This window comes from Blennius ocellaris, assembly GCF_963422515.1.
Source record: "Blennius ocellaris genome assembly, chromosome: 4".
NCBI lineage: Eukaryota > Metazoa > Chordata > Actinopteri > Blenniiformes > Blenniidae > Blennius > Blennius ocellaris.
In genome coordinates, this window is record NC_137653.1 from 9,664,810 (window position 1) to 9,679,421 (window position 14,612).

The window sequence follows — 14,612 nt, forward strand, 5'->3', positions numbered from 1 at the left end:
TTTTGGGACTCCACATAAAACTACATGAGAAGCAAACAGACATTTTTAAAAGAATGTGTGGGGAATAATAGTCTTGAAGCAATAGGAATCAATATGAAAAGCATTGATTAAAATATACATCATGAGACAAAGAGAAGAGAGAAGAGAAGAGCGAGACTGCCACATTTTTATTTATTTTGTTTTTTTACAGTTGTCAATTACTTGTTTTTCTCTTGTCTTCTTTTCTGAAATGTTGTTGATGATAAGAACAATATTGATCATTGAGTGGTCAATCCTAAAGGTGGCGTGATCAAAATATGTATATTGACCTTTTTTACCGATAATATAATGATGTCCCACTGTCCACTTTACCAACAAATATATATGAAATATTAGTTTCACCTATGGTGGAAAGAAAATGTGTGTGTGTGTGTGTGTGTGTGTGTGTGTGTGTGTGTGTGTGTGTGTGTGTGTGTGTGTGTGTGTGTGTGTGTGTGTGTGTGTGTGTGTGTGTGTGTGTGTGTGTGTGTGTGTGTGTGTGTGTGTGTGTGTGTGTGTGTGTGTGTGTGTGTGTGTGTGTGTGTGTATACTGTATATACACATCTCCTTTCAGAAATGCTGATCTTTTAGTACATTTCTAGCTGTTTTTAGGCATTTGTCATGTAGTATCCCTTGAGGGATCAATGAAGTGTCTATCTATCTATTTAGTTTCTGTACAGCACTTTTCCCTCCATCGCATTTTATGCCACAGTGTTTACATCACGTGGCAAGAGTTGATGGTAAGCTCTTTTTGTTTCAGCACAATACTTTAAGCAAAATACATAAAGAAATTGCAGGATTGTCCAGGATTACACCGTTGAATGGGTGTGAACATGATGCTTTAAAACCCAAGGTTACAGTTGTTCTTGTTCCTAAATGTTGGCAAGTATCTGTTGAAATATTCATTTGTTTGTGGAAACGTGTTTGCAAATACCTGATGAAGTGGATCGTAATATCTCAGGAGAAAAATGCTCCTCGCGGTCAATAAAGATAGAAATGTGAAGGTGTGAAGCAGTGGAGTAGAAGCTGTGAAAATTACTATTGCGCTTGTGTGATGAGTTGGCAGATTTGTTTCCATTAAATCAGGCGTTAGTCATCTTCTTTGACCTCCCACCCACCCTGTCTGATGTTGTGACCTCTTCTTCTTCCCACGTCCAGAAAGCCAGACTGGCCAGGATAAGAATAGCCAAATCGGGCAGCGCCAACGCCTTCCTTCACAGCAAACGCAACGGACTGCTCAACGAACTGCTGGAACTGACGGTGAGAATGACCTCTGACCCTTACTGAACACTGACAACCACCAACAGCAGAAGCAAGGATTCTTGGGAAGTCGTTTCAAATGTGTTCATTAAAAGTGATGCGCAATGCCACCGCGATGTAATTTGGTATGAAGCATTAATCACACTGTTCCTTGTCAAACACCCTTCGACTAATTATTTCAGTTCACTGCAGCTCGATTGCTGGGAAGCAACAACACCACATCTGCCGTGCACACACAAACAAAACGACAACAGTTACTGCTATAATTAACCCAAGGACAATTCAAAAGTAATTTAGAGGCGATAAAGGAGCAGCAGAAGTTGGTGTCATTACTTTTCTTGTAGTTACACGGGGGCAGAGGCGATGGAGAAGTCAAGCTAATAATCCTCTGCAGAAGTGTAATCATGCATAAATACTTTTCCTGGTTGACTTTCTGTCTAAGATTTATAACGCAAGGATGGTGCCGGCGAGGTTGAACAACAGAGGTTGTTTCCACTTGCCTGGCGAGTCGCTTGTGGCGATAATTAACCAGTAAGTTCATTAAAAGAAGCTGAAATAAACTTCAAAACAGCACAGAGTGGTAGAGACTTTACAAATTAACTTTAGGGCAGTTTTGAACTTTGGTCAGACAAAGGCTGTTTTTATGCGTGGCCATGCAAATAATCTCCTCAATTAAACTTCCTACTTAATGCGTGAACATGGCAAATGTTTCAGTATTTTCCTCTGTCTTTCATATACAGTATGTTATCAGGCTGGAAGCCACTTGGAATTTCCCACCCACTGGTCTCTGGCATAATGTGTCTCAGCATCAAACTACTTCACGTCCTGATCAGACAAATTACACAAAGTCAATGTGTATTTAAAATAAAAACCAAAGTGAGGCAACAAATTCATGCATGCATCAAGAGCAAAACTATATCAAAACGAGCTTTTAACAGCATTTTTTTTTATTGTATGCTTTTGTATCATAGTTAAATTCCTCTTCAACTTTTTTTTTTGTAATGTGGGTTTTTTTGTTGTTGTTGTTGTTTTTTCTAGATGTGTCCATTGGCCGCTCATCTACAGTAAGCACAGCACTCTTATTTAGCATAATGAATTTGATTTTATGAGAAGCAGTGGCCTTGCCTGCTAAAACAAAAACCCTACAACTACCCCCATCAGCCTTGTGTGCATGCTGCCTGAAATATATATCTTTTTTTCAGATAACGGTCAATGTTTTAGAGGAAGTTTTATACAGTGGGAACTGTCACTGCTCCCCGCTTTGCTTCAAACTCCGCTGGACTTTATCCAGTCGATCCTACTACACCCACTGCTGACTCGATCCAGCTATCAATATAGGCTTAATGGCAAACTGTCTTTGCTTCCAAGTTGTTGGTGGCTGGAGTGACCTGTTCACTGGCGAGAGACGATGACTCTGCCTGTGCGACTCCTGGCCCACACAGACCAGCTCACTCACTCACCGTTACATTTTCGCACCGTCAATGGCCTCCTCTGACATATTTACTGTTGTAACTTTGGAGGCTCGCTGAGTGTGTGTGTGTGTGGGAGCAAGAAAGACAGGTCTGCTAAAGGAAGAAGCAGAAGGAGATCTACTCATTAATGAAGAGCTTCGCACACAGCGTTCAAGTCTCACTGGACAATTTCCCCGGTTGTATCATATGAGCATTTTAACATGATATAAAAATTGATTAAAAATTTTTTTTTTATCATTCTCTCAGTTATCAATACTGGCATACAGTATTTCAACAGTCTGCACTCCAATATCACGCATCTAAGTCCAAATAATGATTTTCAGTCGAGGCAAACTTCCAGGTGGGTCTTTAATCAAAAGATATCGTCATGTGCCGTCACAATCCAATGGCAATCAATGACATGTTTAAGATAGAAACGCCTATGGCACCTGTTACGCACATTATGGGCAATTAAATATTTCAATGTTGTCTTTATTTCTAATTTCCACATTAGTATACATTGCAAGTTTTAATGACTTGCTGTGGTGACCTTGTAAAAGGGAGCAGCCATAAAGACCAGTCTATTTAAGTAACTTCTTCTTTACTTATTGAGTTAATTTTGACTCACTCTCATGCTTTTTTTTATCATGATTACACAGAACAAGGCATATTGTTAAATGCATCCCCTCCTCTTGTCTCTGATTTCCTCAAAAACATCACCCCACAGGTAATCATGTTTTTCAAAATATCAAATAATTCTCAATTAATGACATTTGTTTCTGTACATACACCGACTTTTCACTCCTCTCAGTAAACAGCCACTACTATGTTTGACTCGACTTTTAATCTTCTCTTTTGGGAGGGAGGAATAAAAACTGTCACCACCATGGAAAAATGTGTTTGGTAATGCATGAGCAAATTGCCTATATCCTTCCCATCCAGTCCATCACTCTTGCATGCAGTGACACACTCCCCTCCTTGCAGATGGTTACTAAAATCCATTTGGATCTAATCGAGTCCAGTGCGAAAGCTCATGGGTGTCTGGAAGTGGTTAGAATTATCATATAAATGCCATCTGTGAGTGCAGAGCGACCCCCATCCTTCTGTGTGTCTGTGATGAGGCTGCCAGAGTCCTTGCGCATCAAATTACGTCGGTGTCACTGCTGACAGTCAGTCGGTTGTGCTGCATCGGTCTGTGGAAGAAGTGTGTGGAGATATGAGTGACAAAATAACTGGTTCTCTGTAGTAAGATTAGAAGTTCATTGCCAGTCTGTTTACATTTTTGATTTTTGATTTTTTTTTCCAATGTTTTCACAGTCACTTATTTGTTAACCAGATCACAGACTCGTTGTCATGGAGCGCTGGTTATCAATAATCCTGTCAGGTTTTACGGTCCCATACCTTCGGATGCTGTTTACTTAATTTACCCTTTTTCATATCGCAGTGACAGGACTTCTTTAGCCTGGTGGGTAACGCTTTCTTACTCTCGTCATGTACATCGGAATAGTTATTTATATGTCAGAGTATAGTGGCAGGTGTGACGTTTATTGACAGACGTCTCAGTGATTGGAGAAAAAAAAACAACAACTTTGAACTAATCTGATCACTGGAGGGGAAAAGAGAGGAATCAGCAATGAGAACATCATGTTCCTGAATGTGAAAAAATTACAAAGCACAAACAAATGTTAATTAGAAACAAAAAAAAAGTCGCAAAGTAGATCCAAGTATAATCATTTTCTAAATTTGAATGCAACTTTTAATTAATCTGATTTGCATTTGTGTAGCTGCAGTAAAGTTAAAAAAACAAAAATGAAAGAACTGGTTAAGGAAATATGATTATATGAGCATTTTATTGTAACTTAGAAAATGAGTAAAATATTAAGTGTCATTACTCAGCATGACATTTTCGTTGGTTTCATTCTAACTTCATGGTGAGTACGCAGGGCGGCAAGGAGGCAGAACTGCAGGGAAGTTATTGTTTGGAGAGCCAGATCCAATAGGCGCACACCCACCTTCATGCCTCTGTGATAATTTTCATTTTACCTCTATTGTTGTTCTCATCATATTCTTTCTCGCCTGTCCGCTTTTACAAGCTTTCTTAAGTCCCATGTTGGCTTCAAGAAGAAAATGTCACAAGAAGTCTTCCCAAAAAGTTACAGTAAAGTTTGGAGGGTGGGTTTACTGAAGCACATAGTGACGACGTGATGCTGGTTGTTGCCGAGCAACAACCAGCATAAAAGAATAGAATAGAATAGAATAGAAATACATTTTTAATTCTTGATGGAAGTTCATTTACCCCATCTCTCCACACAGAGTAAAACATAAGAAATAAGAAACAACACTATTTCCAAATGTTATTCGCGACCTTGAAAAGGTGCCACAGGTCACAAGGTTGGTTTTTTTTTAGATGTTTTTTAGATTTACATGTCTATGGGAAACCATAATAACAGATTTTAAAAGTAGCAGACCTGGCTGAACTGCCCTTTACTTTTTTGTGAAGGCTCCTACTTGTGTTTGTAGGTAATATTTGGTTTCACTGTAATGTTTGTAAAGCAGAGATCAAACAGGCTGCCCACAAAATTACAATTTCAGCCACACAAAGAAAGAAAAACTCATGTTCAACTAAAAAAAAAAAAAAGAAGGAAAAAAAAGTATTCTTGGTAAAACGTTCTTGAATTATTGTCTAAACCAAACCGAAGGCGCATTTAAAGATTTTCACACTGTCATGCACAGTGTGATATCATTAATATTAATATGACTGTAAATGATGACAAAAGCAAGTTGTTTTGTGCCTTTCTGTTTTTCTTTGCAATATGATTTAATATCAACCTGCATTATTTTAACCATTTCCTCAGCAGCAACTGAAAATGTAGCAACAGTTCACTCTGCAGTATTTCCACTCAATATAATGTTCGTACGAAGAAAAATTAAAAATAGATTGATAATGGCTGATCATTCAGCAGCTTAACCAGCCTTTCTACTGCACTCAGCTCGTCAGAAGTGCCAACCTCACTGTAACTTATGTTCCTTTCTGTCGGAACACTGTCACACAACTTCCACCAGTGTCTATGTTCAATCCAAACAAAGTAAAATAAACAATAAGTTGAACAAGTCGACCTCTGACAGGTAAGATCAGCAATTTTATGCAAATTCAAGCTGAACAGCTTTTACACAAATCATCACAAATCGTTGACTGATTTAAAGGCTGATTTGGGAAAATATGGGTTTTTTTATTGCCCGTTTAAAGGATCAGGCAGATGAGGAGTGAGCTGAATACTGTGAATCATAATCCCACATGATACCTGACATTTAAGCTTCAAAAACAACCATAATATTTGTTGTTAGTGTTGAAAATGCAAACTCTTTTCTGATTGCAAGTGATTTTCCATTAATCCTGAAGTCATTTTTGAACATTGTACAAATGCATGCCTTTTGAATGCATTTAATTCACTCAATTATTCCAACACAATCGGTCCTCCTGAAGCAGTGTTTTATGTATTTTCTCGGCTTAACATTCTTGGATCATTCTGTCACTCACAGTGGCATATATGTAAACGCGTGGGAAACTGCAAGGGCTCTAATTGGTTTCCTCATCATAGTTCCCCATTCAAACGTCAGGGTACATTAGAAATTATCAAAGTAAACATGTATGAAAAGCTGATCCACACAACAAAATGTTCCTTTCTTTTGCATGAAAAGCCATCAAACTTTGATTTAGGCCACAGGTCTGAGTCCAAGGCTACATTTAGTTCATATATTGGACCTCTGGTCGAGAGCAAATCCACACACAGAAAGAGCTCAGAAAAACATGCAGTTCTTTTTTCCATTTTATTGTTCATGTTCCTGGAATCTGAATGAGAGTCCTTGGGCTGGATCTCCTCCGAACCCAAATCCTCTGAGTGAAAATGCATGCTGTGGGGAGAGAATTAATTTGCTTTCAGTTTTCATGTTATTTGGCAATTGTGATTACTTTGAGACTAAGCTATATTGGATGCTGAGCTTTGAAACCAAGTCCTGCTTGGAGAACTACCAACAAATGCTTCCATAAGTTTCTCATTTTGTTCCACCTCAAACTCGGCTGTTTTTCTGTTTCTGAATCTTAAAACATCAATAACTATTCAGTTGCCTGCAGCATCAGATAAAACTCAACGGCACCTACTTAGACAATTAAGTGGAAAAACTGGCAATACCATTTTTTCTTTTCAGAATTTATGCAATCTGTTCAATAAACTAAAAGATGTGTTTTTTTTTGGGGGGGGGGGGGTTTCCATCTCTCTCCAACTCACAAGAGAGAAAAATCAGTACCGATGGCAGAAAAACTGCACAATATGAAAACAGAACATAAACAAACCATTTGCCAAGGTAGACCTAAGACCTAAGGATGAGAGATCAATTCACATCCAGCAGAAATGAGGTCCATTATGTAACTAATTGGCTAGTAAATGATTTGAAAGCAAACAGCAGGAGCTGGTGGCTATCTGCACATAATAGAAATGAGAGCGAAGCAATCATGATCGAGATAGTTGAGCTGTAAATGGGCGACGTGAAGCAGAACGGACGCGTCACATCACTGACTTTTCATTACTGGTGACAAAGTTCATTTTCCTCAGCAAATATTAAAGCGTCATTTTGGCTTGATGTGTCCAAGGCTGTACGAGAAACATCCCGAGTCGTCTGTAAACACAAACCCAATTGTCTGCGTGTGCGTGCGTGCATGTGTGCGTGCGTGTATGCCTGTGTGATTAATCAGGGTACAGAGGAGGATGAGAAGAAGCTGACAAAGTCCACGTCTTTGTTAGCGAGCCAACACCACCACCTACTGCACTGCCTGGAGAAAACCACCGTGAGTGCACTTTTCTCTTATTTAACTTTAAATTCCTCTCGAACTTAAAACTGACACACACACACGCACACACTCCATGTGTTAATGCTTGTCTCAATATGCAGTTTGTTTGTTCTGTTTTTAAAACACGCTGGGTTCTTTAAAATGGTCACAAATCACACGTTATTTAGAGTCACCAAATAATCTCATTTCCATGTTTGAGGAGGCAGCGGGTGTTGAAGTGAAACAGTGATTTTTCAAATCTAGACTTTTCTGTGTGGAGTTTGTATGTTCTCCCAGTGCCTGCATTGTTCATCGTTTCCATCATCTATAGGCATAGTTGTCAAGTTAATTGTTAGATTTGAATTGCCTGAAGGTACAATGGTAAATTAGTAGGTTTTCATAAGGCGTGTGTGTCGATGAAATGCTCGATGAGCTGGAGAGACGCGCAGGAGAAAATAGATGGATAAAACAGCAGAGGAGGACTGAGAGAAATGTAATTCATTGGAGGGGGTCTTCAGGTGAAGGATAAGAGGCGAGGTTGAACTTGTGAAATGAGGGATGGGTAACAGAGTTATGTGGGCGAGAAGGACGAGTCCATGAAATAAAATTTAAAAAAAAGATATGCAGGTGAGGGATAATGGAAGAGGGTGAAGTAGGAAATGTCGGGGGGGGGGGATGAATGAATGAATGAATGAGAGAAACCGAGGCAAAGAGATCAAAACAATGGCGACGAAAAACGCGGGGTGGTTCGATCAATTATAAGATGATGTGCCAGACGAACGAAGGGAGTGACTGAAGTGTGACCCTGCTTCCTGCTCATTAGTTAATCTCATTGAAAAACTGACCTCAGCTCATCCTAAGTTATTATCTCCCATTTGGCAAATTATCTCTGTTTGTGTATCTCTTTGTTGTTGTCAGCATCAATTTGCATTGTTTTTGATGGTTCAATCAATAGTACAGCGTCTTATGTGATCATTTCTTTTCTGTTTTGCTCTTGTGTAATTCATTGCATTTCAAATTATGGATACACTTTCTTTTGCGATGCAACAAAGGGAAAAATAAACCTGAAAATAAAGGACAAAATAAACTATAATCACGCAACTGGCTTCAAAATATGCTTTGGGGAAAAAAACACATCAGAACTGTAGTAGTTATTAACAGTGAGAGTAAAGGAAGCTATTGGAATAATTGGAGAACAGAGGAAGTATGATATGATTCCTTAAAATATGGATTTTCATGAAGTGGTTCTGATGCACCACTTCTAGCAATGAAGTGCAAACTAAGGCTTTTTACATAGAGAAACCTAAAGAGCTACACTACAGGAAATGGAAGTTATTCAGACTCAGCACTGTAAATGCCAAGGCTCAACCTCCTACACATAAAACTGCTGCATATGAAAAGACTTGCAGTAGGGTTGCATTCCAGATCAGATAAAAAGTTCCCGAAATGTTGAAAATTAATACAGTCGTCTGTAGAACGGTTGGAAATAGTCTCATAATTAAGTTCACAACCTTGAATTTTAGCTAAATTGTATATGCTCATGTGTGTCTGGTTCATCAAGTATGTGACAATCTGTCCATTTTAATTGAGGTACAGTAATGAGAGGCAAGTTTGTGCTTGAGATACTAAACAAGCCCTGCATCCAATTTTGTGCGGGAGTCGAACTATTACTTTATTTATATGTTAAGTTTGAATTTTGTTTGATTTTGAAATGATATAGGCCAAGTGCTCTAGTGCTCAAGTGTGTTATATATTTCCTCATCAGTTTTTGTTTTTTATTTCTTGGTTTTTTTAGGCTCATGAATTTGTGGACGAGCAGATGTACGAGCAGAACAGTTTGGAGACGGCGCTGCAGACCTATCGCTCACGCAGCCCATCCATATCCAGCCACGACAGCCCCGCTGGGTCCTGCTGTGGCCGGAGGGGGAAGAGAAACTCTGCTCTGCCCAACACCAGCCTGCCTTCCTCCCATCCAGTCCCGTCGCACCAGGGCCCGCTGCAGGAGCTCAGCGCCTTGCACATGCAGTGTGGTGACCCGCTGTCACACCCGTCCAGGTGAGAACCAGCACCAGCAATGCCCCCTGAGGGGGGGAGTCAAGTTTGTTGGTGTTAATTGTTGGTGTTGCTTATTTTTATACGACCCGTCATGTAAGCTCTCAGGCGATACTGGGTAATATTCGTTTCACTCCATTTCTGTTTATGTTCTATTTTATGACCCTTTTTGCATCCGGAGGGAAGAAAAAGGCCAAGCTGCCTCACATGAGCAAGCTTTCTGCCTATACTGCTTTGGGTAAAAACATATAGAAGTGACGGAGAGAAAAGGATAGGGCAGACAGGATAGAAAGAAGCAAACCGGCCAACAGCAAACTAGTCAACAAACTGTGGACTTGATGAAAGCAGGAGCCACAGGTCACGGATCCAGACAGGGGAGATGCAATATAAGTCAGTTGCAATGGTGAAAGGAGGAAAGAAGCTTGGTCCATTAAAAGAACAGCATCCATCGATATAAACTTGAAGCAGGTTCACTAATAAAGCTTTGAATTGCATGTCTCACGTCAGAAGTACTCCTGTATAAACTTTCGCTGAGGTGGATAGAGTACTGAACATTTGTCCAGTAGAACTGTTGCTTTGTAATGTCTCCAATTACAAGTGAAATTACGGTTGTCGCAAATGATGCAAAGTACAATACAATACTCTTCTCAAAAACTTCTTTATTTTAATTGTCAAAGCGATCATTTGATGCAGCTGTTTAAAATATGCAAGTTCATTTTGTTGACAATACTAATCATGATAATATTAATTATTAGTAGTAGTAATAGTAGTAGTATTAATATATTTCTCTGCAATAATAAAGTTGTTGGTTATAAAACTGCAGAATTTGAAGTAATTCAAATTGAGGTCATACGCGGTTGCAAACTGTACATAACTGTGAGTATTATTGCCACAATACTCACGAAAGTGCAAGTAGCCCAAAATGTGTTTTTAATAAGTCCTGTGAATGGAAACAGAATATTAGTATATGTTATTATACAGCTGTGGTATTAAGTGCATGTTTTTATTGAACAAGACTTTGTCATTAACGGGTATAGAGGCTTTCAAAGCTCTATTCATGTCTGCAAACAACATTTTGTGATGCAAAACAAGTTGCAGCTGAAGCTGACCTGCATTAACATCTGCAATATCAACCGGTTACAAAAGTCACAATTTGTTCAAGAGAAAATGCTTTAATTAAAATGTAAAATGTCTTTTTATGAGATTTTTTTTTTTTTTTTTTAATGTTAGAAAACCACATAACGCCATGAGAACCACCCACAAAATTCTCAAATGTTATAAATGCCTGCATAAAAACCATTAAGGCATAGTGGAATAATGTCTTTCCATTTTTGGTCAAATTGGCTCTTAAACCCATTAAGACCGGAGGCAACGTTTATGTCTATTGCTTTATGATCACTTGTGCGGTTCTCCCTCCCAATCTGATGTACTTTTACATTTTCACACATGTATTTCTGCGGAGCACAATGCCTTAAACATTGTCATCGCGTAAATGTGTTTGCCAGCTTCAAAGGGAGTATTGTGTTTGTTTTGCTCCAGGACTTTGCAATTATCTGTCTCTGGTGAAAGCTTCGCAAGTATGTAATTTTAAAAAAGCTACTAGAGGGCACTCGGGGGATCATTACAATGCAACGTGTTTCTGTTATTAGAGTGTTTGAACAAATTGTGTGACACTAATACAAAAAAATAACTGAAGGTAATGTCATCTGGGTATCCCTTTGTGAAGACATAAATTCCTAAAAAAATTAATGATTCTTTATGAAGCAGCATAATTATAATACCCCCCCCCCCCCCGTTTTACTTGTCCCTACTGATTCAAATTTACTGGTATAATTTGGAAGGAAATGGTGTTCACTTTATCCTCAGACAGCCACAGTTAGTTTTATCTTTTTCTTTTATGACATTTTTCAGTCTAATGTGATATTCAGTGAACCTTTGCCCAGATAAATGTGTATACCTCTTCCCCTCTGGGATAAACAGTGGTGACATTTCTTATCTCCAACACCAGCAGATGCATATATATACATACAACTACAGCGATAATCCACAAACGCATAAACACTGATGCACTTTAGACACCGTGGATCATATTTTAATGTTGGAAAATGTGTTTATGTTGAAAAGAAGAAAACAAATATCAGTGGTCAGGAACTTATGAAGACAAATATGCCAGGTTGAGCTTCAAACTTCATAAAGTTAGTTTTTTTTTCCACAAAAGGATAGAAAACACACTTCTTTATAGTCTTCATCTTGTAATATTAACTGTAATATTTTGCTTAAAGAAATAGCTGAACTAAATAAAGGGCGTCAAAATTACAGTAGAGATCTCTTAATCCGTGAATCAAGTCTCTTTTGATCTGTTTACAGTTTTACATTTGTTCAGAGCTTATTTAGGCTGTCTTGAACAGTTTTGACAAAGGTCAGATTGTGACAACTGAGTGGAGTGCATTCGACAGTATTTGTCAAAAGTCACTTCAGTAAGGAAACACCTTGAACATATGATGGGCTCATGGGCGGCCAAGGCACAGAGATAGATGTTGTCCCACGAAGGCTCCAACTCACAGCTTCCAGGATTTAAAGGATGTTCTGCTCAGATCTTGCTGACAGATACCACAGCACACTTTTCAGACAAAGTCTGTTTTGGCAGTGAAAGGGAGCTATTCACCATCATGCAGGTGGCCCTGGCGCTGTGGCAGATTGGTGTTAATGAGAAACACTACAAACACAAAAAGGTTCAGTCGAATTTTCAAACGTGCCAGATTTTAATTTAGAAGTGCTGCAAACACACAGTTCCATCTCGTATTCCCCTCACAAGGTTACCCTTTTCACTTTTCCACGTCCTTACATTTCTTTGTTAAATCAAGTATCGAAAATATTTATATGGTGTCTTACGTGTCTTCATCTTCAGAGATTCAAAGGGCAGGAAAGAGAAAGTCTTCCAAAAAGACTCTCTTCCCTGCTAACAATCTCCTCAAAGTGTCCCTTTTTAAACCAACAAACACTTCACTTATATCACACCAGCACATAGTCATCTCAGGGCAGTTTTTACTTATTCGAAGAAAAACACAAATATTCTCAAATTTAGCAAAACAAACAAAAAAACGAAAGCTGAAAAAGAAAAACCTGATGACATGAAGCAACACCTCCCACACAGGAAGTCATCCTTTTATTTCTTCTTTTCATTTTGTGTTGTGAGGTGTTGCCACAGTGGGTCTTCTTTAACCTTCACTTCGCTTTCCTCCCTCCGCACATCAATCTCCTTCACAGCGTCCATGAACCTTCTCACTGGCCTTCATTTTCTCTTACCTGGCAGCTCCGTAGCTGTCACCTCTCCTGCACACATGGCAGACCCCTCCACCTACCTGGGACCCTTCTCTCACCAATCTTTATCAGTTGACAACAAATAACTCCTGTCTGATTGCTCCCCGGATCCTCAGTTTCACAACCCAACTGTCACCGCCACTGCAGGTCTGACTGCACATGTTAGCATGTCCATCACCACAGCTAACAAGAGGGGGCACCGAGTGATCCTTGGTGTAATACCACCTCCACTTTGAAAGCCCGTCATCACACCGACAGCACACATTACTGCTGCCAGACTCCCCTCATACTTGTCCTGTACCTGTTACTCATTCAGTACCACACTTCCTCTCTCAGGACGCTATCATCTGCTTTCTACGACTCCACAAAGACCATGCAGCTCATTCTGAAGTATGAAATCTGAAATAAATAAATAAATAAAAAAATCCCCAAGGGCTCCTGAGTTCTGAGTGGTAGATGAACTCAATCCGAGTGTCTTACGAAGAGCGAGAGTGGGTCTTATCAGAAAGGAACCTGAGATCAGAGGAGAAAGTGATGGCGAGATCTACAATCACACCCGGTGTCCTTTTGTCTCATAACAGCCGTTCAAAGCTCAACCTGAAAGCCGACGACAGCGGCAGGATCAGTAAAATCTGTAAAAGCGGCCGCATCACCACAGCGATCATCAGCCTCCCGACGCCTCCTTCTTTGACCCCGGACGGCGACGGCCTCCACGGGCCCCCGCAGCGGAGGCCGCCCCCTCCTCCGGGTCACCCTGCCGCCCCGAGCATCCAGACCACCACCAGCTCTGCAGGCTGCAACATCGTCAAAGTGTCGGCTCTGTGACTCTTCGGCTGACGGGCGTACCTCGAGGAGGAGGAGGAGGAGGAGGAGGAAGAGGGAGCAGGTAACACGATATTGTTCGACGCACAGTGTCCCCCTCTGCCAGAGTCAGTGAGAAGAGCACTGCTCTCCAGAGGAGTCACCACTTAAAGAACACAACTGAGGTAAAGGACTGTAGATATGTGAACTGAGAACCACGCGCTAGTCCTGCTGTATAATTACTGTAGATATGGAGGGAGCGGCTACATTTCTAATAGTTTCTAACAGCAGTACAGATGTTCCACAGGAGGTACTGTGGAAAAGAGAAGAAAGAGACTTTGTGCAATTAGCAGAAACGTTACCACAAATTCAGAGTTAAACAGTGAAAAGGATATTTGTTGACTTTAAATATTAAAAAAAGATGTTGACTGTGTTTACTGACATTTGATTGGTCTTGTTTGTGTCATGTGTTGTTCGTCTTGAATATTTTGAGGAGCAAAAAAAAATTAAAAATTTAAAGTTTTCTTTACAGCATCATTTGAAAAAGTCCCAGCACCCGATGCTGCTAACATCATCAATGGTATGTGTGCCGTTTGGTTTGTTGATGAGTGTTTTTGTTTACTCGTGTCGACGACTCAAAGCCAAATGTGATTTTCTTTAGTTGCTTCATGTTTGAAGATTCAGAGGAGACCGAGTGCACAGAGTGAGTCTGATTGTCTTTCATACGCACGTGAAACCGAAGCGGAGCCGAGGGTAAATAATCCACGAGACGATCGCAGTTGTTCTGGAGTGAAGCCATTGGATCTCCAATCAAAGCAGGAGGCGAGCAACACTCTGCATACATCCTATTTTATGTATTACACGTCTCATAAAAAGACCAACGA

The 14,612-nt window shown here is 39.9% G+C and overlaps 1 protein-coding gene across 1 annotated transcript in view; it reads left to right on the forward strand.

Moving 5' to 3' along the window:
• Positions 1-13,752, forward strand: part of LOC308129339 (A-type voltage-gated potassium channel KCND3-like) — a gene marked incomplete at both ends in the record, with an annotated part of 97,487 nt that extends 83,735 nt beyond the window's left edge. Inside the window, 4 exons of the mRNA XM_080495263.1 lie at positions 1,177-1,278; positions 7,480-7,572; positions 9,350-9,609; positions 13,509-13,752. Coding sequence (XP_080351389.1) covers positions 1,177-1,278; positions 7,480-7,572; positions 9,350-9,609; positions 13,509-13,752 — 699 coding nt within the window. The remainder of the gene's footprint in view (positions 1-1,176; positions 1,279-7,479; positions 7,573-9,349; positions 9,610-13,508) is intronic.
• Positions 13,753-14,612: the final 860 nt, after the last annotated feature.